Source organism: Meriones unguiculatus, chromosome 7 (assembly GCF_030254825.1).
Source record: "Meriones unguiculatus strain TT.TT164.6M chromosome 7, Bangor_MerUng_6.1, whole genome shotgun sequence".
Taxonomy (NCBI): Eukaryota; Metazoa; Chordata; class Mammalia; order Rodentia; family Muridae; genus Meriones; species Meriones unguiculatus.
The window spans coordinates 83549027-83569943 of record NC_083355.1 but is presented as its reverse complement, the minus strand read 5'-3'; the positions used below and the strand labels follow the sequence as shown (position 1 = coordinate 83569943).

At 53.8% G+C, this 20917-nt stretch overlaps 1 protein-coding gene across 19 annotated transcripts in view; it reads right to left on the bottom strand.

The window, feature by feature from the left end:
- Nucleotides 1-886: 886 nt before the first annotated feature.
- Plekhg3 (pleckstrin homology and RhoGEF domain containing G3) overlaps nt 887-20917 on the bottom strand; it is a 42004-nt gene continuing 21973 nt past the window's right edge. For 6 of the 19 annotated variants that reach the window (XM_021635550.2, XM_060387691.1, XM_060387690.1 and 3 more), the window contains exons 2-19: nt 17778-18167; nt 16000-16097; nt 14728-14797; nt 14431-14477; nt 14170-14320; nt 13913-14044; nt 13577-13759; nt 13325-13417; nt 13035-13121; nt 12787-12820; nt 12346-12444; nt 8913-9095; nt 8539-8577; nt 8095-8117; nt 7397-7741; nt 6791-6904; nt 3024-4428; nt 887-2623 (exon numbers count right to left, since the gene is read on the bottom strand). In XM_021635550.2, the coding sequence (XP_021491225.1) occupies nt 1905-2623; nt 3024-4428; nt 6791-6904; nt 7397-7741; nt 8095-8117; nt 8539-8577; nt 8913-9095; nt 12346-12444; nt 12787-12820; nt 13035-13121; nt 13325-13417; nt 13577-13759; nt 13913-14044; nt 14170-14320; nt 14431-14477; nt 14728-14797; nt 16000-16097; nt 17778-18128 (4173 nt within the window). In that variant the 5' untranslated portion in view covers nt 18129-18167 and the 3' untranslated portion in view covers nt 887-1904. The remainder of the gene's footprint in view (nt 2624-3023; nt 4429-6790; nt 6905-7396; nt 7742-8094; nt 8118-8538; nt 8578-8912; nt 9096-12345; nt 12445-12786; nt 12821-13034; nt 13122-13324; nt 13418-13576; nt 13760-13912; nt 14045-14169; nt 14321-14430; nt 14478-14727; nt 14798-15999; nt 16098-17777; nt 18168-20917) is intronic. The other 13 variants (XM_021635546.2, XM_021635545.2, XM_021635547.2 and 10 more) reach the window with 13 other exon arrangements.

Below are 20917 nucleotides of genomic sequence, written 5' to 3'. Positions count from 1 at the left end.
CACCCGTAGGCAGTCACTCTTCGGGCCGTTAACTAGAGAGCAGGAGCCTGATATCCGATCTGACCTGGGATCCATTTTCAGGGGGCAGTTTTGTCTGGCCTGGATGGGACACTGGACTGCTGGGTTTCAGAGGCACTTCAGATAATTCCAACAGGAGCCAGTGAGCGCAAACTGTCCCTGTCCACACAGGTACATTTAGGTAAGGAGTGTGAGGATCACCCGAATGACATTAGCTGGATGCCATCTGAGTTTGAGAAGCGGTGACTCATCCAGTCTTCAGTGGAAAGTATAGAGCTGGGTGGCCCAGCTGGCTGGCAGCAAGGCTGGAACAAGACTTTGAGTCACCGATCCCATGCTTTTATGGCCACGACCAGGTGCCATATCCTGGGACTGGCCTGCTCAGAACCAGTAGCTGTCTTTTCAGTGACAATGGCAGTGGCCACAGAGGACTCCGAGCAACAACAGGGCATGGGCTGCTGCGGTCCTGTTCGGCTCCTGCCCAGGGGGCCACCACCCACCTGATATGGGGGTGGGGCCTGAGGGACCCATGTCCAGATTCAATCTGTCCTCCCTGGAAGACCCCCAGGGCTTAACCCCTGCAGACCTGCAGGCAAGCGCGAGACCCTGACCCCTCTATAGCCAGGCCTGTACAGTTCCCTCCTTCCTGGCCCCAGAGAGAACAAAGCAGGTCTGAGCCCACTTAGAAATGGGGCATTCCCAGCCCTTTGCAAGCAGACGGTTCTGTGGAAACGGAGTCCATTGCAAGAAAGTGTATTCCCGCAACACTGCAAACCACTGTAGGACATGGCTAAGGCTTGGCCTTAGGACTGCCTCCCTCCTGGGAACTGCAGAGGGGGAGTTAAAGAAAAGGCATCAGACACAACTCTTGCTTATCTCACATGCTCTATTTGCCCCTGGAAGTTCCAGCTTTTTAGAACACCTTTATTTTTATTTTTTGAGACAGTTTCTTTGTGTAGCCCTGGCTGTCCCAGACAACCTTGAACTCACAGAGATCCACCTGCCTCTGCCTCCCTAGCACTGGGGTTAAAGGCCTGTGTCCCACCACCGCCCGGCTTTTGGAACAACTTTTTGGCTTTGGGAAAAGAGCTAAAGGCTCACATGGGATTCCCACCTGAGACAGGACACTAAGAGCAGTGCACAGAGGCAGACATGGCAGAGAACAAGGTTCCAGCTCACACTGTGCCCCACCTGGCCTGTGAGTACCCTAATGTCTCTCGTTTCCTGTGCCTACACACTGAATGGGCATCCCAAGTCCCTGACTCATCACTCCCCACAGCGGTCCCCAGGAAGAGGGCCACACACAGGTTGGTTGGTCAGCAGCGGTTATTGCACTATTGGCAAATAATGAAATGTGTGTACATTAGCAACAACCAGCAAGACAGCCTTCAAGGGTACCTGAACGAAATCCGTTACATTCTTTCTGAGACGCGCACTCACTCTCTCTCTCTCTCACACACACACCACAGGATGGGAAGCAATAAATTATTGGCCTCAGTCCTGCCTGGGTCCGAAGACAAGGCAGTCAAAGGGCACAGCCTGCCCAGGCTCCTTCCTAGGCTTTCCCTTGGGAGCTCTGCCAGGCGCTGGCCAGCCAGTACGGGAAGCCAGGGCAGTGCTTGCTCTCCTTGGGCAGAGTAAGCTTAAATAAAATACTTGGCTTCTTATCAGAGCAGTATTTACAGACAAAGTAAGTGGCTCGCCTGGACCTAAGGAAAAGTCCTCACAGGACCTCCCCGGGAGGGGAGGTGCCAGCACAGGTGGCAGGTGTTCCCTAAACCACTCTTCCAGAAGAATGGAGGAACAGCCTTGGTGAGCCAGGCCTGTGGGAGAGCAGGCCAGGCCCTTTCCGCCTCAGCACGGCTCTTCTCTACTACGGGAGTCAGTCAACCCACAGAGTTCAAGGCCTGGAATTTCTCCCTCAGGTTTCTCACTCTACCCTGCTGGTTTGTGTCTGCCGGGTCCCTGGGACCTTCTTCCTTGGGCTGGTGCTCTTCAGGCTCCTGGAAACCTTGGCCCTGTCCCTTCAAAGCCACTGGTGAACTTGCTTCCTTCCCACTGCCCTCCTCCAGCCCCGAGGTGGAGCTAGGGTGAGGACCCTTCTCCATGACAATCACCCGCCGGTTGTTCTCCAGGGTGAGGTCCGCCGTGACCTGCAGGTCTGCACCTCCATTCGGCCTGCTCTGGGGAGGAGCCGCAGGCTGGGAGGCCTCCCCATCTCCCTGGCCCCTCTTGTTATTCAGGCTGCAGCAGCGGCCCACCCTGCCAGACAGAGGAGGCTCTACTATGTTCTCAGGCAAGGAGCGGCTCCGGTTGACCGGCTGGCCACGGGGCCAGCTGCTCTCGGCCTGGGCAGCCTTGTCGTGGGAGGTATACTTGGAGCAGAGCTCTCGGACATCAGGCCAGTTGAAGGTCTCGGTGTCGAAGGGGCTGAGGGGGCTCCGAGCTGAGGGCCGAGACCCAGGCGAGGTGGTTCTTGGGCTGACAGCAGGAGGGCTGAAGGAGAACCGGCGAGGAGAGGTCTCCGCGGCAGAGGAAGATTTGGAGGCGCCCTGCTCCTGAGCCATCAGCTGCTCATAGCTGAGCAGGGATGGCTTCCTCCTGGCTGGGGAGAGAGAGATCAAACTACATGAATCACCGTGAAGGGAGTTTCGAACCAGAAAGGGAAGAGACGGGAACCGCCTTCGGCTGCATGCGGGGACTGGGGTATGATGGAAGAGAAACCCCGTTTTACCCTCTGCTCTCATCTTGGAATGAGCCCCTAGCCAGTTCTCCAAGCTCCCTCCGCTCAACTGGAAAAGCTGGGGGGGTGAGAGATGGGCAGACTGAGGATTTGATCAGGGCCCCTGAGTGCAAAACAGGTTGCCAAGGCTTGGTGTGTACCATGTGGTGCTTGCTTGGGCTCCACCCCCCTCATGGCATGGCCTCCTTAGAGGTACTTGCCCCCCCCCAAAAGAACTGGATCTCATTGGTTTTTCTACCCCGAGCCTCCTACCCCCTCATACCTTTGCCCCCTGACAGCTCTCCCGTTTCCTCAGGCGGGCCGGAGACGGTGGAAATCGGCTCATCCCGGTCAGGAGCTTTTTCCCACAGCAGAGGTGGCCTGGCTGCCTTGATGCTCTTAATGCGGAGGCTGTACTGGCGGGCCAGCTGGTAGACCTTGTTCTTGACACGCTCACTCACGTGGCTGTCCATCACGTGGGAGAGCTGCACAATCCGGGGGTGCAGCGGGGTAACCAGCTCCCCCTGGACGCCGCTGCTCAGCTCTTTCACCAGCTCCTTCAGCTCCCGGGCCAGGTGAGCCGGGCTGGGCTGCTCGGTAGGGGAAGCGCTATCCGGAGAGGTGATGGCGGACTCCTCAGTGATGGCTCCCAGCTCATGCTCCTCCAAGATGAACAGCGGCTCTTGCTGCTCAAAGCCATTGGCCTGGCTCTGGCCAGTCCCCGTCCGCGGGCTTCTCTCCAAAGACTCCATTCTCTCCCATATCTTCACAATTTCTGACGATGGGCGGAACTCCGCATCTGAGACAGGAGCTAGGTCCCCTGTGCCTGTCCGGCTGGGACCTGGGAGGTCAAACAAGGTCCATGATGCTGGCCGAGAGCTCCCCGGCCTCTTGGACCCAAGTGGAGCTGCTGGCTCCGGTTCTGGCTTGGGAAGACTGTTGAACCTGGACACGGAGCTGCGCACCAGCCCTTTCGGGATGTAAGAGAGGCTCTCCCGACGACGGACGCTGAAGCCTGCATCGTGGTGCTCGGCGTTTTCATAGTAGTTCTTAATTTTGTCCAGCAACTGCCGGTCTCGGGTGGACAATGCCGATTCCTTTTTCTTGCAGGAAGATCTGTCCGGTTCAACGGGGCAGCCTGAGCCTGCCTTTGGAGATTCTGTCCCATTGATAGAAGGGCCATTGTCCGTGACCGTGTCTGTACCAACGACGGTGACTTCTGGGGTGGCTGGGTTGCTGAGGGAGTCCCCCGCGCTGCCCCATCGGGCCAGGCCCTTCTCACTGCCCTCCAGGCTGAGCACGCTGCTGCTCCGGCTGATAAGCCGCGGTGTCCCAAGGCCACTGGACTTGCCGTCCTCCATTGCCAGGCTGCTCCTCCGAGAGAAGCTACTGGCAAACCGCTCAGCGATGACGCTGGCCTGGTCTAGCACAGAGGGCGGCAGGAGGCTCTCAGGTTCCTGGGCAGCTTCCATTTCCTCCTCTTCTTCCTCCTCACTACTCAGGGCCTTAAGGTCTTCAGAGCCCCCAGGCTCTACGAAGTCCACTACGTTGGCAGCGCCCATAGGGGCATGAAGCTGTGTTTCCAGGACTTCTGGAAATTCTGGGTCTGAAGGCATCTCTTCAGTGCTGGGACCTTCCAGGGCAGGAAAGGCCTCCTGCTCAGCCTCAGGCTCGAGATCTAGCTCAACCTGGGATGCAACAGAGAACATATTAGGGTGAAGCTGGGGCTCCTTCATGAGGCATGGAGGACAAGATGGCCTGGCCTGCTCTCAGGCCAGGCCAAGGGTTTTCAGCTTAGGACAAAGAATGAACACGACTCAAAAGCGGGACAACAGGTCCATTCAGTTCTTCAGTTACCCTGCAGCTGGATAACGGACCCGTGTCCTCACACCCAAGAAAAACGCTAGGAAGAGAAAGGTAGTAACATCCCATCAGTGGCATGCCTGGGAACTCCAGGCACAGTGTGGAAATACCCGACATAGCCAGGCACCAATTCAGTTTCCCGGGGCCCCCACAAACGCCAAGATACTGGGATTCCACTGTGTGATGTCAAGGCAGCTTGGGCCTGTAGGATTCAAACCCAGGTCTGAGCAATTATGAAAGGAAATTTTAACTTCAAAGATTCCATGAGGCCAGGGGCCAGAGGGCAATTCACCTCCAGTCACTGTTGGAGGTTGAGCGCAATGCCCAGATCCCACAGTGGAAGGAGAGAACTGAGTCCCAAGCTATTCCCTGACCTCCACATACCCACAAGCACTCACACTTGTAAAGCACACACGTACACTCTGTCTCTGGCTCTCTCGGGGAGAGCAAGGTGTTCGGCTTCTGCCAGCCAACCGGCCTAAGCACCCGTGAGCCCAGTCTCGCTGCATATGCCCAACAGATGGGAACGGAGAAAGCAAACAGGAGAACTCCCTCCTGACCGCGTGGTCATCTGAGCCCTAAGCTGGCTGGCATAGGCTGCTTCCGGGAGCAGTCTCCTGGGAGAAGATCAGTGCAGGCACAGACTTTGGAAGCATTAGGCCCGGACTCCATAATCTGCAGAGCCGCGCCCATGATCTACACCTGTGCTGCCCACCACGGTAGGCACCAGCCCCTTCTGGCTGAGCATCTGACATGAGGCCAGCCCAAACTAAGATCTGTTAGGAAGGTAAGATACCCCCAGACTTTTGAAGGCTTTGTATAAAGCGTAGAATGTGTCAGTAATTTTACTTTGGCAGGTGATGTAAAATAAGATATTAAAATTAAGTTCACTTTTACTTTCCTTTTGAGACAGGTTGTCATAGAGCCTTAAAATGGCCTCAAACTTGCTACATGTCTGAGGCTGGCCTTAAAATGTCAAATTTGGCAGGGCATGGTGGTGTACGCCTTTAATCCCAGCACTTGGGAGGCAGAGGTAGTCAGATCTCTGTGAGTTCGAGGGCAGCCTGGTCTACAAAGTCCAGGACAAGCAGGGTTACACAGAGAAACCCTGTCTTAAAAAGCCAAAACATCAAATTCTCTTGCCTCTGCTTCTGGGGTACTAAGATTATAGGCATGTGCCATCGCACCCAGCTTTTTTAAAAATTTCTTAACATGGTTACTAGAAAATTTAGTGGGCTAGTGGCACAATGGAGAACACATAACTGGATTCTAGAAGATCTAAGTTATACATAGGGCCCATCACATTACTATCAACTTTCCTAAACAATACAATTATCGTGGTGAACATCGTTGATGGTTTCCCAGAAAAATCTATGTTAGCACTTGCTGTCCACTGTGGGACAGCTTTGAACACATGGGGGTTTTAGGAAGTGACGACATGGGGGTTTTAGGAAGTGACGACATCATAAGGCCTCCATACTTGTGCCTCATAAAAAAAGCTAAAGGAAGCTTGCTTGCTGTGAGGACACAGCAAGACTGTGACTGAAGCAGCGAGGGAATTCTCATCAGACAGTGAACCCAATGGGGGTGCCCTGGCAATCTCACTCACTACTCAGAACGATACATTCCCATTGTTTAAAAGCACTTGATCTAAACTACGTTGTTATGGCAGCTTAAGTGGAAAGCTTTATTTTTATCTAGGTTCTCAGCCCTGTCCTGGCTTATGCACAGCCTGGGGTCTACCTAGTGACCTTGTTCTTCTAACTTTGAGAAAGTGAAGGACTTAGGTCCACGGCCCCAACTGGGACACAGGCTGGGCTGCAGCCTGTCAAGCGGCCTCTCATGCCCCTTTTCCTTCTGGAATGGAAGGAGCAGGAGGTACCCAGTGGATATGCACAGTCTGTCCCTTCGCCCAGGTGGCCCAGGCATGAATTAGGCAAGTAGCATGTTGTTCAGGGCATGCCCTTATGTCTGAGGGGGCCCTGTGACGGTCACCTTTGTTTAATTCACAGAAACAGGCTGGCTATTTGCCAAACCACACAGGCTGTCCAGGCCTCTGGCAGGGACAAGGGCTAGAAAGTGGGAGTTCCTGTTGTGCCCAGTGAGACAGCCTGTGCCTTAAAGACCTGGCTGTAGACCTGGAGATCTTGGCTCCGGGTACCGTGTACCTCTCTGCTGGCTGCTTACCTCTGGCAGGGAAGAAACAGACTCGAAGCTCATACGTTTCTCCGCACTGGTTGGAGACCGGTTGCTGGGCCTTCTGCTACTTTTAGAGCCTTCAGACTCCCTGTGTCTCTTCCCCTGCAGCAAGCAGAAGTCAGTTAACAAGTAAGAACTGGTCCTCTCTGCATTCCATTCCAACATGGACAGTGCCTCCCATAAACTGAGGAGGCACAGGCAGTTCCTGAGAGCCAGCCCTGTGCCCGAGCCGTTGCAAAACAACCTGAACCACCAGGCCTGGGGCCACGGGCATCCTTGCAAAGTGTACAGTTTTAGAAAAGCCCAACCCACCTCCCCTTCCAGACACAGTGAGCTGACCTTCACACGTCATGGAGGCTGGCTCTCCCCTCCCCCGCCCTGTTAGTCCTGCTCAGTGGGTAGTATACCAAGTGGGTACCCAGTCCTGCATGCCAGGGGTTCACCAGGGCGTGACAGTGAGTGAGTTAAGAAGTGCTGACAGCGGGAGGGAAAGGAACAGTGTAGGGCAGGGTGGGAAGGAGGGGCTCTCAGAAGGTCGTGCACATGCCAGGCAAACATGCAAGGAAGAGGGGGGAGATCAAAGAGACACCTCACCATAGCACCCCGGGAGAAAAGTAAAGCGTTGGCCCGATAGTGCCAGCAGTGGAGGGCGGCCAGCAGGGAGCTGGCAAAGTCAGCTACCTGCTCCGCCACTGCTAGACTCTCTTCCTCCTCTTCCTCCTCCGAGCCTGGGAGCTCTGGCCCAGGTACCTTCCCGCTGCCTTCATGCCCTGCCAGGTCTTCCAGGGAGACTGGGAAGGTCTGCTGCTGTTCTTCCTCCTCCACTATCTCCTCCTCTTCCTCCAGCTCCTCCCTGGCAGCCCCCTCAGCCTCTGGCTGATGGTCCCGTGCAAGGGCTGGCTGCCCAAAGTCCAAGAGGGCTCCAGCACTGCCTGCATGCTGTCCAGAGCACAAGGGCCCCTTGTGACCTGCCTCGTGGGCAACCCCCCTCCTTTAAGGTGGCTAGAAATGGCTACATTTAAAATCCACTCCTACATGCCCATTCCTGGCCTCCTCTGCAGTGAGGTGTTTTGTGGTGGGAAGGCCGAGACCTAGGTGGGAATAAAGTCCCCCAAAGGAGCTTATATGCCCCAAGAGGGGAAAACGAGAGGACACAGGCCAAGCAGGGTACTACACAGTGCCGCTGTAAGGAAGAGGATGTGAAAGGGTCCCTAGGGACTGATCTGGGCAGCGCCAACCACAGTCTCTCCTTCCAGCCCCTCTTCCCCACCCTCTGAGCCCCCTGCACTCACCTTCATTCCTGCTGCTCTGGCTGCTGACACCACCACAGGGTCCAAGCACGTGGTGGGAGGAGCAGAGAAGAAGGGACCAATAAATAGGAGAAAGAAAGAACCTCTTTAGAGAGAAGTCAACCAGGGGCTCCTACACTCCTGAACCCTCACCCAGTCCTTTAAAAAGAATGACTGACAGCTCAGGGGCCCAGCACACAGTTAGTATAAGTCTGTGCAAGCCGCTGGGCACCTCCCACAACAGGAAAAAGGGGCACTGAGGATGGGCAAGAGAGTCAAGGCTCTCTGAAGACGGGGGGTGGGGGGTGGGGGGGGAGGCAAAGAACTGAAGTCAAATTCCCTCTAGCTTGTCCTCCACAATCCCTAATCAGGTCCCTACCTGTTTTTACCCTCCCACCTCACCTCGGGATCCCTGGGGAGACCTGCCTGCCCTTCTCACCCACTCACCTTTGTCATTCAGTTGCCTGAGCAGGTGCCTGGTCGGCTCTGAAGAACACAAAGGAGCAGTTAGCACAGGCCGAGGAACAGCTGTGCCTGACCTGGGTCCCAAGCTCAATGCCTCACCGGCCCATCACCAGCCCAGAGTCCACTCTAGCTGTGCCCCAGCCACCCTAGGCCTCAGGGAAGCCTTCTCCATAGTGTTACTGAGGCCCCCAGGAGGGGCCTGAGCCACTTCTGCCTCTCTGCAGCACAGTGAACTACTCAGTCCTTGTATTAGCGTGCCAGCCAAGGCCTTAGTGACGGGGCCACCTGGAAGAGATGGACCCCACACTGCCCCCTTCAGACCAACTAGCCACTAACCCCATTTCCATCTTAAGCACCTCTACTTCTGTTTATAGGCAGCATGGCAGTACAAGAGCTATGCCCCACACCAAGCCCCTCGCAGGAAGCAGGCCGGGAAGCAGGGGTCGCACCCGACTTTCTACGGCCCTTAAGGCCTGGCATCTCCAATCCTTGCTGCCTGCCGGGAAGTGTTGCCCTGCCGAACAGGGTGTGACCGGGCTCTGGGGACACAAAACACAACTAATTAGGCTGATGGTGTCATCACTTTGTGCCCCAGCCTTTCCGGGGACAGGCGTGAGCAAGAGGATCCTGTCTCAAGAGACCCCTACAGAGCCCTCGGCCCAACCCTCCCCTACCTGATGAGATGGTGTGACAGCTCAGGGATGCCCTTGATTTTCTATGAAGTTAGAGCTGTTTGCAAAGTCTACAGAGGCTTTCAGCAGACCCTCAAGGGGACACGGTGAGACAAATACAATGGGCTGATTCTCTATGTACATCCACATATGTGAACTCCCAATTGCCTTTTTTTTTTTAAAGACAAGATCCCATGTAGCTGGCCTCAAATTTGACACGGAGTCAAGGATACCCTTGAACTTCTGACCCTCGTGTCTCTGCCTCCTAAGCGCTAGGATTCCAAGAGTACACCACCACACCTGTTCTATGTGGCCCTGGAGTTGAAGCCAGGGATTCATACACGCCAGACGAGCACTCTACAAACTGACTGCCTTCTCCGCCTCCTAACTGCAATGTTGTTGCTTTGTGCTCATGTATGTATGGGCACGTGTATGTATACTCATGAGGGACCAGAGGTCAATACCAGATGTCTTCCTCCGTAGCCCCTCATCTTATTCTTTGAGGCGGGGTCTCTCACTGATCCTAGAGCCCACCGGGATCCAGACTATCCAGAAAGCTCCAAGGATCCTCCTGCCTCACTCTCCGTCTCCCCAACACTGGAATCAGAGGCACCCACAAGCTACACCTGACTTTTAATGTGGGTTCTGGGGATCCAGTTCAGGTCCTCATTCTTACGACCACCCTCAGCTGGTTTTAAAATAATCAAGAGGGCTCTTCAAGATGGCCCGAAAATTGTCCTCGGACCTACACACAAATGCCACAGCACTTGAATACACACATTACACACACAGAGAAACAGGTGTAGTAAAAATGAAGAGATTTTAAAATGTAACAAAGCAAGAAATATAAACATTCTATTCTTTCCATTGAAACCTTATAGGAAGAACATTTAAGGGTTTAAAAGCTGCAAAAATCTTTCTCATCCCACAATGACTTGTCCGCCTGAGATAGTTGTCTAGGAAGCAAAGATGCTGAGGCCCGGCCAGGGCATCTAAACTGCAGCATCCTTCCTTTCTGCAACTCCAAGGTCTGCTTTCACACATTAATTCCTGCACCCCCCACCAGCTGATCTCTGCCACACAGGACGTGCAGAGAGCATGCCACTACAGAGAACATGCGAGGAGCGAGAGGATGGAAGAAAAGTCATCGCGTTCCAATGCAGGCCATCGCCACGGCACTGCCCCGTCGGGACACTCACACGCCATTAGCGGCACCGCGGCACCAGCTTCAGAAAAGGGAAAGTACAACTGTGGTCTTCCAGAAGGCTCCAGAGGACGAAGCCTGTCTCAGAAAACCTAACGAGTCTTTAAAAACCCAGCTCTCTTAGTAGTCATGGGCCAAAATCTCAGCCTCATGGAAAACTTCAGCCTTGCATATTTGCTCATTTCCTGACCGCCTTGGACGATTAAAGTCTTGAGGGAAAGAGACAACAGTTTTACTGAGCTGTCATTCACACACTATACACGCCACCTATGCAAAGTATGCAATTCAATGGCTTTCAGCTTTAAGTACATTCACAGAACTGGTGTGTGTGTGTGTGTGTGTGTGTGTGTGTGTGTGTGTGTGTGTTTGTGTGTTTGAGGCAGTTTTTCTGTGTAGCCCTGGCTGTCCTGAAACTCACTCTGTAGACCAGGCTAGCTTCAAATTCACAGAGATCCACCTGCCTCTGCCTGTCTCTCATGTGCTGGGGTTAAACGTGTGTGCCACCGCTGCCTGGCTAGGAAGCGCTTTTTGTGGTACTGAGCACCTGAACCTTAGGCCTCAGCACATCAGCCAAGTGCTCTGCTACTGAGCACCCCATCTCTTAGAGCTACGATTCTAATGCTGATGCCCTGACAGACTATGGTATTAATACCACCAGCACTGTCCGAGTTAGCACTGACTGTCAACTTGTCACAGCCCAGAACCGCCTGAAAGTCTCAAATGGGTAACTGTCTTCATCAGGTTGCTCTGTGGGCATGTCTGTGAGGGATTGTCTTGACTGCTGATTGATATAGAGGGGCTCAGCCCACTGTGGAAGGCACCATTCCCTAGGCTAGATAAAGACGCTATCTGACCCTGAGCCTTTGTGAATCAGCCAGCAAGCAGCATCCTCCGTGGTTCCTGCCGTGTCTCAGCTGTGAAGAGTTCCTCGATCACGGGGAATATGTGGAATGGAATAACCATCAGCTCTGCCTTAAGCTCCTGCTTTGACCTTTTCATCTTAAAATGCGTATAACCAAATTTAGGTTAGCCTAGAAAGAGGCCACCTGGAATGATAGCAAACATGAAAACTCTCCAGAGACCACCTGGAGAAGGTCACCTCCTAGAAGGTCAAAGTTCAGAAAGGTCTTGATCACAAGTGTTTAAAGACCCTGCAGGTGGTGGCCAATCAACACTCAGTGCTCTCGTGAATCCAACCCAAACAATATTCTCAATATAAATTCATTTGCCTCAAGCTACTACGGCATGGGTCTCTCTTCCAGACTCCACCACAACTTAATCCAGATCTGCCTCTGGGCCTCAGACCTACTGGCAAATCAGAGAAAATGTACAGGAAAAAAAAAAAAGGTTAAAATCAGTCACAGAAGCATCTGCACTCCACGCCATCAGAGCAGAGCTAAGAATAAAAAAGCAAGCTTTTCTCTTCCTAAACAGATGCTTCATCCTAATAACTCCTAAGAGCACATTAGCAAATCCCGTCATGGGAGAAAACCCAGGAGAGGAAAATGGAATGACCCCAAGATAAATATTTCCTGTCTGGATTCGGTGCCACTCGGTCTAAGCTATTTTCCTCCCACCCAGCTTCTGCTCTGTCACTCTAGAACTGGACCGAGAAACCATCCACGGTGCTGGGGCTGGGCGGCGGGCAATGCAAGGAGGTGTAGATGGCTAAGAAGAGATGCCAAGTCCTGAATAACAAATATCCCCAGGCCCTCGAACAGGTGGAGAGCCCTGGTAAGCGGAAGGCCCAGGAGGTGGCCGGTGGAGGGCCACATGGGCAAAGAGGACACAGTTCACAAAAGTCCTCCCCGGTTTTCTGAACAGAGGACTGCCCCACCGCGTTGCCGCAGATGATCCGCAGCCTGGGCCAGGATCCTAGGAAACAGACTCCTGTCCACACAGCCCTTCCCTTACCAGACTGCCGACGTCCTTGCCGCACGTGGGTGGACACCTCGTCCTGGGAGGACCAGGCCTTCTTCAGACGCTCTGGGCTGCAGCGGTACCTGCTGGGGTCTGTAACCAGGAGAGGAAAACAGTCAGGCTCCCTGACGGCCTACCTAGACACTGCCCGTACCAGACCACACAACTGCCACCCACACCAGTTCCAGACAGTCCTGGCTGCCTCAAGTCCCCCGTCTTCCATCTCCTTACAACCAGTCGCTTCAAGAGCCGAAAGTGCTGCCATTCAGCAGGACTGTGTCACTGGTTACACAGCTGATCCCAGCCCTTGACAGAAAGAGCACCCTCCTCCCCTCTCCCCCGCATCCTTCCTGCTCCTAGATAAATGCCCACGACCTTGCCTAACAATGTACATAAAATCAGGGACAGAAAAACAGGCAGGAATGGGTGACTTACAATAGGAGTCCATTTCCAAGATGGCTTCCTTGGCCTACAAGGGAAGAAAACCCACAGCGTAACCACCTGCCTGCTCCTCGCCTGCCCACCAGAGGACTCCCACAATGTCATGCCATGGCCTGTATATCTGCAGTACCAACACCTGCTGTCACCAGAGACAGGAAAGAAAGGCCCACCGGATTCCTGGGAGCTGGGTCAGGGGGACACGCTTCCCCTGAAACCCATCTGAGAGCACCCTAGGAGCCAACCTTCTGGGGTATGGTGGCATGGTGGTTCTCCAGGATGAGCCTCTTGATGTGGTGAGTCCAGCTCCGTTTCTCCTCCGCCGTCTTGGCCTAGGAAAGCCCGGTGAGAAGGAACAGGGTTTATCCCTTCAGGTCAGAAATGATACTCCTGCCCCAGGCAAGAGCTGAGCTGGGCTGTCTGTGTATACCTCGGAGAGGTACCCCTGACGATCTCACTTTCCAGATGGAGATGCTAGGACTCCGGGGGTTCAGGGTGTGAGTGTGCCTGGAAGCCTTGGTCCCCAGCCCCTCACCTGGACGTTGTACTGCTGCTTGCTGTGCTTATAGTGGGTGACGGTGAAGCACAGAGAGTCTCTGGTGCTTTCGATCAGCATCAGCGAGGAGCACTGGGGGCAAGACAGCGAGACAAGTAAGTCGGGGGGGGGACCCCAACCCTTGAGACCGTGTCTCAGAAGATGGCTCGATGAAGCCAGAAGGAAGAGGAGGAGCCAGGGTGCGCAGGGAAAGAGAGAGGGCGGCAGCAGGAGGGAGGACGGCCCAGTTACCGGGATGTGGCCCTTGTAGACAAAGTGGTCGCCCCGCTTCTTGGTGATGAGCAGAATCTTGTCAAAGAGGAAGAAAGTCCTCTCATTGCGCACACGGTGCACGCGGAAGGTGGCTTCCAGGACCAGCTCCCCGTAGGTGGTCAGGTCCGGCCCCTTCCAGTTAATGAGCAGTGACTGGATCTCCTGAAGCAGAGATCCCCCCGATACCCAGAGTCAGGCTTCACTGTTCCCAGGAAGCTCACACAGACCTCACCCCCAAAGGCTTCCCCAGATACCAGCCCCCAGCCGGGCACAGCGGTAATGCTCCTTCTCCCACCACCTCCCAGCCCGGAGCACCTGCAGCCGAACGGCGTGCTCATGCCTCCTCTTCATGTCGTTGATGTACCAGGCCACACAGGTCATGGTGTCGATGGCATCCTCTACCACCTCGAAGCCGTCCTCCTCTTCATCAAAATGTTTGGCAATTTCCTGGACAAAGGACGGCGGCAGTGGGGGGGGAGGGGGGTAAGTGTCTGAGCAGAACTGACTTCAAGGCTCCGTCCCTCCCCCCCCCCCCCACCACCCCAGCACACATCCCAGGAGCCCTGAGCTACCTGGAGCAGCAGGTGGTACTTGAGGATGCGTTGGACGGGCTTCAACAGGTAGGAGCCCAGAGGCAGGGAGTGCTGCAGCAGCTCCTGGCGCTCTCGGAAGAACTTGGCTTGCTGCTTGTCCTGCATGCACTCTGTCAGGGCCGCCACTGAGCTGGGAGGGGTAGGCATGGGCGTTAGCACCTGGGGAAGGCCTGGCGAGGAGGCAGGAGCCCCACACTCATCAGCCGGCCCAGCTGCCCTCCTCTACCCAAAAGTACTCACTTGGGGTAGTTATTGCAATACTGAGTGTATATATCGAATTCTTGGCTCTAAGAAAAGACAAAAACAAAAAACAAACAATGATTTCAGGGAGATTCTCATTTGTCTGGAAAACATGGTGGGGTCAAAGGACAGGTTCCTGACTCCTGAGCGCCCTGTCCTCCCATCCCAGCGTCTGTTTGTCTAGGGCATCCCATCCCACCCAACAGCCTTGGACAGCGATCCCCAGTACTTAAGTGTCCTCTTGGCTCTCCTTTCCCAGAAACTCGGGACAAGGAGCAAGGACTCTGTCCTTCTTACCCTCTCCACGAAGCAGCTGGCCACAGCCACAGGGTCACTATTGCAGCTGTCCAGGTCTCTGAGAAGCTGGCTGGGTGAGAGGAGAGAGGCCATGAGACCCCAGTGTCTGTAGCCATACACCCCCTGCCCACAAGACCCAGCCAGCCCTGTCGCCATGCTAGGAGTCCTGGTTTCTCCCGAGTTGACCATGCCCCATGAGGCAACACAGCAAGTATCCAGCACACCACAAACAAACAAACAAAACCAGAAAATGCTCGGCAAGCAGCAGGGGAACAGGGCACACCAGTACCCACCTTGGGAGGGGACACAGCTCCTCTGTGGGCAGGAGTCAAACACACAAAAGCAGAGATTAAAGGAGGGGAAAAAAGGAAAAAAGTAGCAAAGAACACTGCCAGATGGGAGGGTGCAGGCAGCGCGGAGAGACAGGGCGAAACGAAGCGCTCTGACCGTGGGTGCGGTCACTTGAGGATACACTGGAGATAGCACTCCGCATTCCCCTCCTCTCTCCCTGGCCGCCCTTCTCATATCTAAGTCCGTGTGTACCCTACCTCCCCGCTCCACCTACACACTGCTCGGACTCCTCCAGCCACGAGGGAAGGATCCTCCTGCCTTGTCCACACTGCTCTCAATACTGTTTCTCTTGACAGTACCCTCATCTGAGCGTGGTTCCGGAGTAGCGTGATTAACCTTCACAGACTCATCAGGCCTGTTTTGCCTGGCCTGTGTGATGTGCTAACAGAGCGGTTCTCAACCTTCCTAACGCTGTAACGATTTCGTACAGTCCCTTGAGTTGTGGTGACCCCCCACCCCTCAGCCATAAGATCATTTTTGTTGCTACTTCATAACTGTAATTACACTACTCTTTCAAATCATAATGTAAATATTTTTGGAGACAGGGGTTTGCCGGAGGGTCGCAACCCAGAGGCTGAGGACCTCTACAACAGGTCAGCCCTTGCAGGGGTCCTTCCTTCCCTTAAGATCAGTGGGGAGGAAGAGAAATAAACTACAAGATGTGCAAGATGATATAGGAAAAAAGAGCCACCCACAGGAAGAGCGCAAGTGTGCAAGGCCTAACGGTGGCCCCGGGTGCTAGAACCAGCAAACATGGGACTTCAGTTTATAAATCTCCAGAAAGGCCAGCTGCTGCCCTTTTCCAGCATGACACCATAATCTGGTGCAAAAGTAGACTTCAATCCCCCATTTCTGCAGACAGGCCTTCTCCCCAGGCCTGCAGGTGTGCCCCGGGGCAGAAGAGGCCTGGCGCATACCCACCTGTTCAATGCGTATATGCTCTCTATGTTCCCAAAGAGGGCGCTGACTTGCTCTGGCTTCAGGAGCCCCGGAGTGTCAATGATCTTCAAGAGGTAGTCCTACACAGAGAGAGAGGTATAAGGGCCCCGCTCCGCTTGGCTCGGCCGCCTAACACCCCTAATCCCACCTTAAACCACGCTGCATTTTATGGCTATGACACAATTTCACAGGCAGTGTCCACTGCACGGAGCTGTGGATATTTTATCCAAAAATTCACACCCACTTGGCAACTTGGAATGTAACCTTATTTGGAAACAGGGTCTTTGTGGATGTCATTAGTTACATTGCTCGAGATGACATCATTGAATATTTAGGGAGGCTCTAGGTCTCCTTGCTGGTGAACTTCTAAGAGAAAAGGACACAGACATAAGGCAGGCGATATTAGGAAGCCAGGACAATGCAGCCGCCAGCGAAAATTAATCATGATGGTCTGTAGTTCCCACACTTGGGAGGCAGAGCCATGAGAACTGCCTTGAGTTAAAGGCCAGCCTGGGCTAGATGGCAAAATCCTATCTCCAGAAAGAAAAAAAAAAAAAAAAAAAAATCAAACCAAGAGGCTGGTGAGGTGGCTCAGCAGGGAAAGGCATTTGCCTAGCAACCAGAGTTCAATCCCTAGGACCATGTAAAGATGGAAGGAGAGAGGTGGCTCCACAAAATTGTCTTTCAACCTGCATATGGACACTGTGGCACAAGCACACGCACACACACACACACACACACACACACACACACACAAGCACACACACACACGCACACACACAAGCACACGCACACACACATGCACACACACACACTTTTCTTTTTTCTTTTTTGGTTTTTCAAGGTCCTCAAACTTGCTTTGTAGACCAGGCTGGCCTTGAACTTCTAGAGATCTGCCTGCTTCTGCCTCCAGAGTGTTGATAGAGGCATTCGCCACCACGCCCAACTCTACTCGTGTGTTTTATGTATACAAGTGCTCTGTCTTCATCACATCAGAAGACAGCATCAGATGGTTGTGAGCCACCATGTGGGTGCTGGGAACTGAACTCAAGACTCAGGACCTCAGGAAGAGCAGTCATGTGCTCTTAGCCACTGAGCCATCACTCCAGCCTCATACTTTTTTTCTTAAATCAAAACAAAATGAAAACAAACAGTCTGAAAGAGAATTCATTTGCGGTGTTTTAAGCAAATTACCAGGTTCTGCGGTAATTTGCTGTAACAGACTCATACCCCCACCTCCTCACCAGGCAGTGGTTCCTCAACGGGAGGCACATGCCCCCCTTCCCTGTGTGGCCTACAGCGTGAAACATTTTACTCCTCCCATCCCTGTCCGTTTTTCAGGTAAAGAGCCTGAGGCTCCAGGCATTGTGGGCATGCCCAAGGCTCCACAGCCACGAAACAGCAGAGTAGGGAACCTGGATATATCTGCCCAGGTTTAATCCCTACAGAACTCGGAAGTCTTCCCAATCAGGCGAAAGCCCCCTCCTTTGCTATCGCAGTGCCCACTCCCCAAGCACCTACAGGAAATTCTACTACCCTACCAGTGTGGCTTGGTGTCATAAGGAAGCATGAGAGGCCAACAGTCCCTACCAGGCAGGTCCCCAAAGCTTTCTCAAGGCCTCATGGGAAACGGACATACAGAGACGGGTGTGCTTTCCATCCTAGGTGGAGACGGGTTGTACTGGAGAGATGGGCCGCCGGGGACCAGCAGCCTTGGCCTCTTGAAGAGATGGCCAGCCCCTCCCAGCCGCAACGCTCACCTCGACAATGCTCCGCAGGTCCTGCACATACATGCGCTCTGTTTCCACGATCTCTCGAACCACCCGGCCCAGGTAGCTGAGCTTGTGATGGACGGGACCTGTCCCCGCCCGGCCATTGAAGGGGGAGAGTGGTCCCTTCATGTTCAGCCAGCTGCTGGAGTTGTTGTTGCTGTTGGGAACGCGCCGGCCCCAGGGGGAGCCCGTCCCGTTCTGCGCTGAAGCCCCGGAGCCGGTGGGCTCCTCCATGGCACTGCGGCTGTCACGGGAGGAGCCGGATGAGGAAGTGGTGGACATCAGGCTCGGAGGCCGCTCCTGGCTGCCATCTTGGTGGAGAGCTGTAGAGACGGGCATCCTGGCATCGCTGCCTGGGACTGCCACCTCGGGGAGATTCTGGAGCAAAACACACAGATGGAGGGGCAAGCTCTGAGTACACGCAGAATCAGAGAACGGAAGGGAGGTTGTCGGGAGCAGGGAGGGGGCAGAATGGGAAGTCACTGTGAGTGGGTGCAAAGTTCACTTTGAGAAGATGGAAACGGCTCCAGGATGGATCGTCAGGCAGTAATGACTCGAGTGTACTCAATGTGACTGAACCATACTTACCAACGGTTAAGATGGTAAATCTTCACTTTTGCCTTTTTACCACAGTTTTAAAAGCAAGGCCAGCGAGATGGCTCAGCAGGTAAAGGTGCTGTCCCTTAAGCCTGACAACCTGAGCTCCATCCCTGAGAGCCACATGGTGAAGAGAGAGGACTCCTGCAGGCTGTTCTCTGACCTCCACACGTGCGCCACGGTATGTGCAGCGACCTCCCAAATAAACGGATGTAACACATAAAAACAGAAACTAAACTAAGGAGGAAGTCCATTCCCTCAGACCACAACCACTGACTGGTAAGGGTGCTCACGTTACATTCCTTCGGGATCCCACTGGCTCAGCCTCTCTATCTTCCGCAGCGGAGATAGGCGATCTACAGCAGGAAACGGTAAGTCCTCAGAAACCGGGGGGCCCCAGAAGAGCAGAGCGGCTACCTAAGCCAACACAGTGGTCTAGGGCACCTTCTGGAGAACCCAAAGCCTCGTTCTAAGGGCTGAGAACACAGTTCAGTTGGTGAAGTGCTTATGTAGCACACGCAAGGCTGTAAGTCTTAGCACTGTGTAAACCCATGCGTGGGGGTCCATACCCATAATTCCCAGCACTTGGGAAGTAGAGGCAAGAGGACCAGAAGTTCAGCCCTGCCCCTGGGCAAAGTGCTTGCCTCTCAGGATTTCACCTATAAAACAGAGCGTACCCCAGAACTATGTCCTCGAGGTGACGCAACCTGCCGCCTGTTCTCTGAGGATGGCACACAGCAGAGTGTGTGCTCCACAAACCATCAGCACGTGATAATGGTGGTTATCAAGCTGTGCATCTCATGAGCCTGCCTGTCTGGGGCCATGCTAGGGGATGCTGCCTAGGGACAGGGCAAAAGCTGGCTCTCTTAAAAAACATACACGTATTTATGTTTGTGTGTGTGTGTGTATGCATGCGGAAGTCAGAGGACAACTTGTCGGAGCTGGTTCTCTCCTTCTGCCACGTGGGGATGAAATTCAAGTCATCAGGCTTGGCACCTTTACCCACTGAGCCATTTCAGCAGCCCAGGCTGCTATTACACTATTACAACTAAACTAAACACTGAGGGTGTCCATTCCCTCAGACTACAAACGCTGACTGGGAAGGATGCTCAAGTTACTTTCCCCCTGGATCCCACTGGCTCAGCCTCTCTCTCTTTCCCAGTGGAGATAGGCACTGAAGAACTGAAAAATCTCAGGCCACCAGCCGCTCCGCCTGTACCTGAAGCTTTCTCAATGCTGAGAGGGAAAGGATGGCAAAAACAAAACACACACACACACACACAGCCAACTTTACTCCTTGTCCCACTCCCAGGTGCTGCGTGTAGGAAGGTCCCTGACTCAGCCACAGCAGGAAATTCCCCAGGGCTGAACCATGGCTGGGAGTCTCCTCACGGCACCGAGCAGCAGTGCAGGCAGGAAGCTGCACCCAGGTGAGGCAAACACAGCCACAGGTGGACTTTATTCCCTGAGCAGACATACTGCTCACAGCCCACTCCAGAGATGGAACAGCTCATGCTGACCCATGGGGCCAAAGCTGCCAGAATGTTCCCTTGGTTGTTATTTCCTCAGAGGAGAAGGAGGAAGAGGAACAGGAGGGGGTGGGGCCAGGAAGAGATGAGGGAGGGGTCCCCACCGGGATACAAAGTGAATAAATTGTAAAATAATAATGTAAATGATAAATAGGTAGATGGAGATAGATAGATAGATAGATAGATAGATAGATAGATAGATAGATAGATAGATAGATAGATAGATAAAGAGGAAGGGGAGCAAGAGAAGGAGAAATCCCAGGCTCTCCCACCTCTCCTGTCCCAAGTGTTCTTAACTCCAGCCTAGGCCTCAGAAACCACCAGACCAGGCCTGGCCCACAGACAAAGACTTGATCTGTAATAAGGATCTATAAAGCACTGCCCCTCTAGCCTGTTTTCTTGTGCCTCTGCCCTAACCTAGAAACCAGAGTCTTCAGACTGTGCTTTTTGCAAATTGTTGCCCACTCTGGCTGGCCTTATTCCTCCATACCTGCTCCATGCTGTGCTTAACCCTCTGGTCTCAATTCTCTCTCTAAGAAACCTCCCCACTAGCTGCAAACCTGGAGGTCTTGGCTACGTTGCGTGGTTGCCTCTGGTTTTCCCTTCTGTTATCTCACTGTGTGATGCTGTGATTAACTTGAGACTCTCTGCCCCTGGCTACAGGTTACATAAGCAGGGGTCATTCATTAGGACCAGTTTGGTGACTAGTGGGGTAAACTAGTTGATGTTTTTAACTAGATTCTCCCCCACCCCCTTTTTGTGACAGGGTCTCCAATACCCAAGGCTGGCCTCCAATTCCCAAGGATGACCCTGATCCTTCTGCTGACCTAACACTTCCTGGTTCCTGGAATTGCAGGCTCAGGCCACCACACCTATTTTATGGGGTGCTGAGGCTCAACCCCAGGGCTTCATGAATGCTAGGCAAGCCCCCTGACAAGAGAGCCATAGCCTCAGCCTGTTGCTCTATTAACCTTAAAAGTTCAGGATGTTCAGAACCACTTA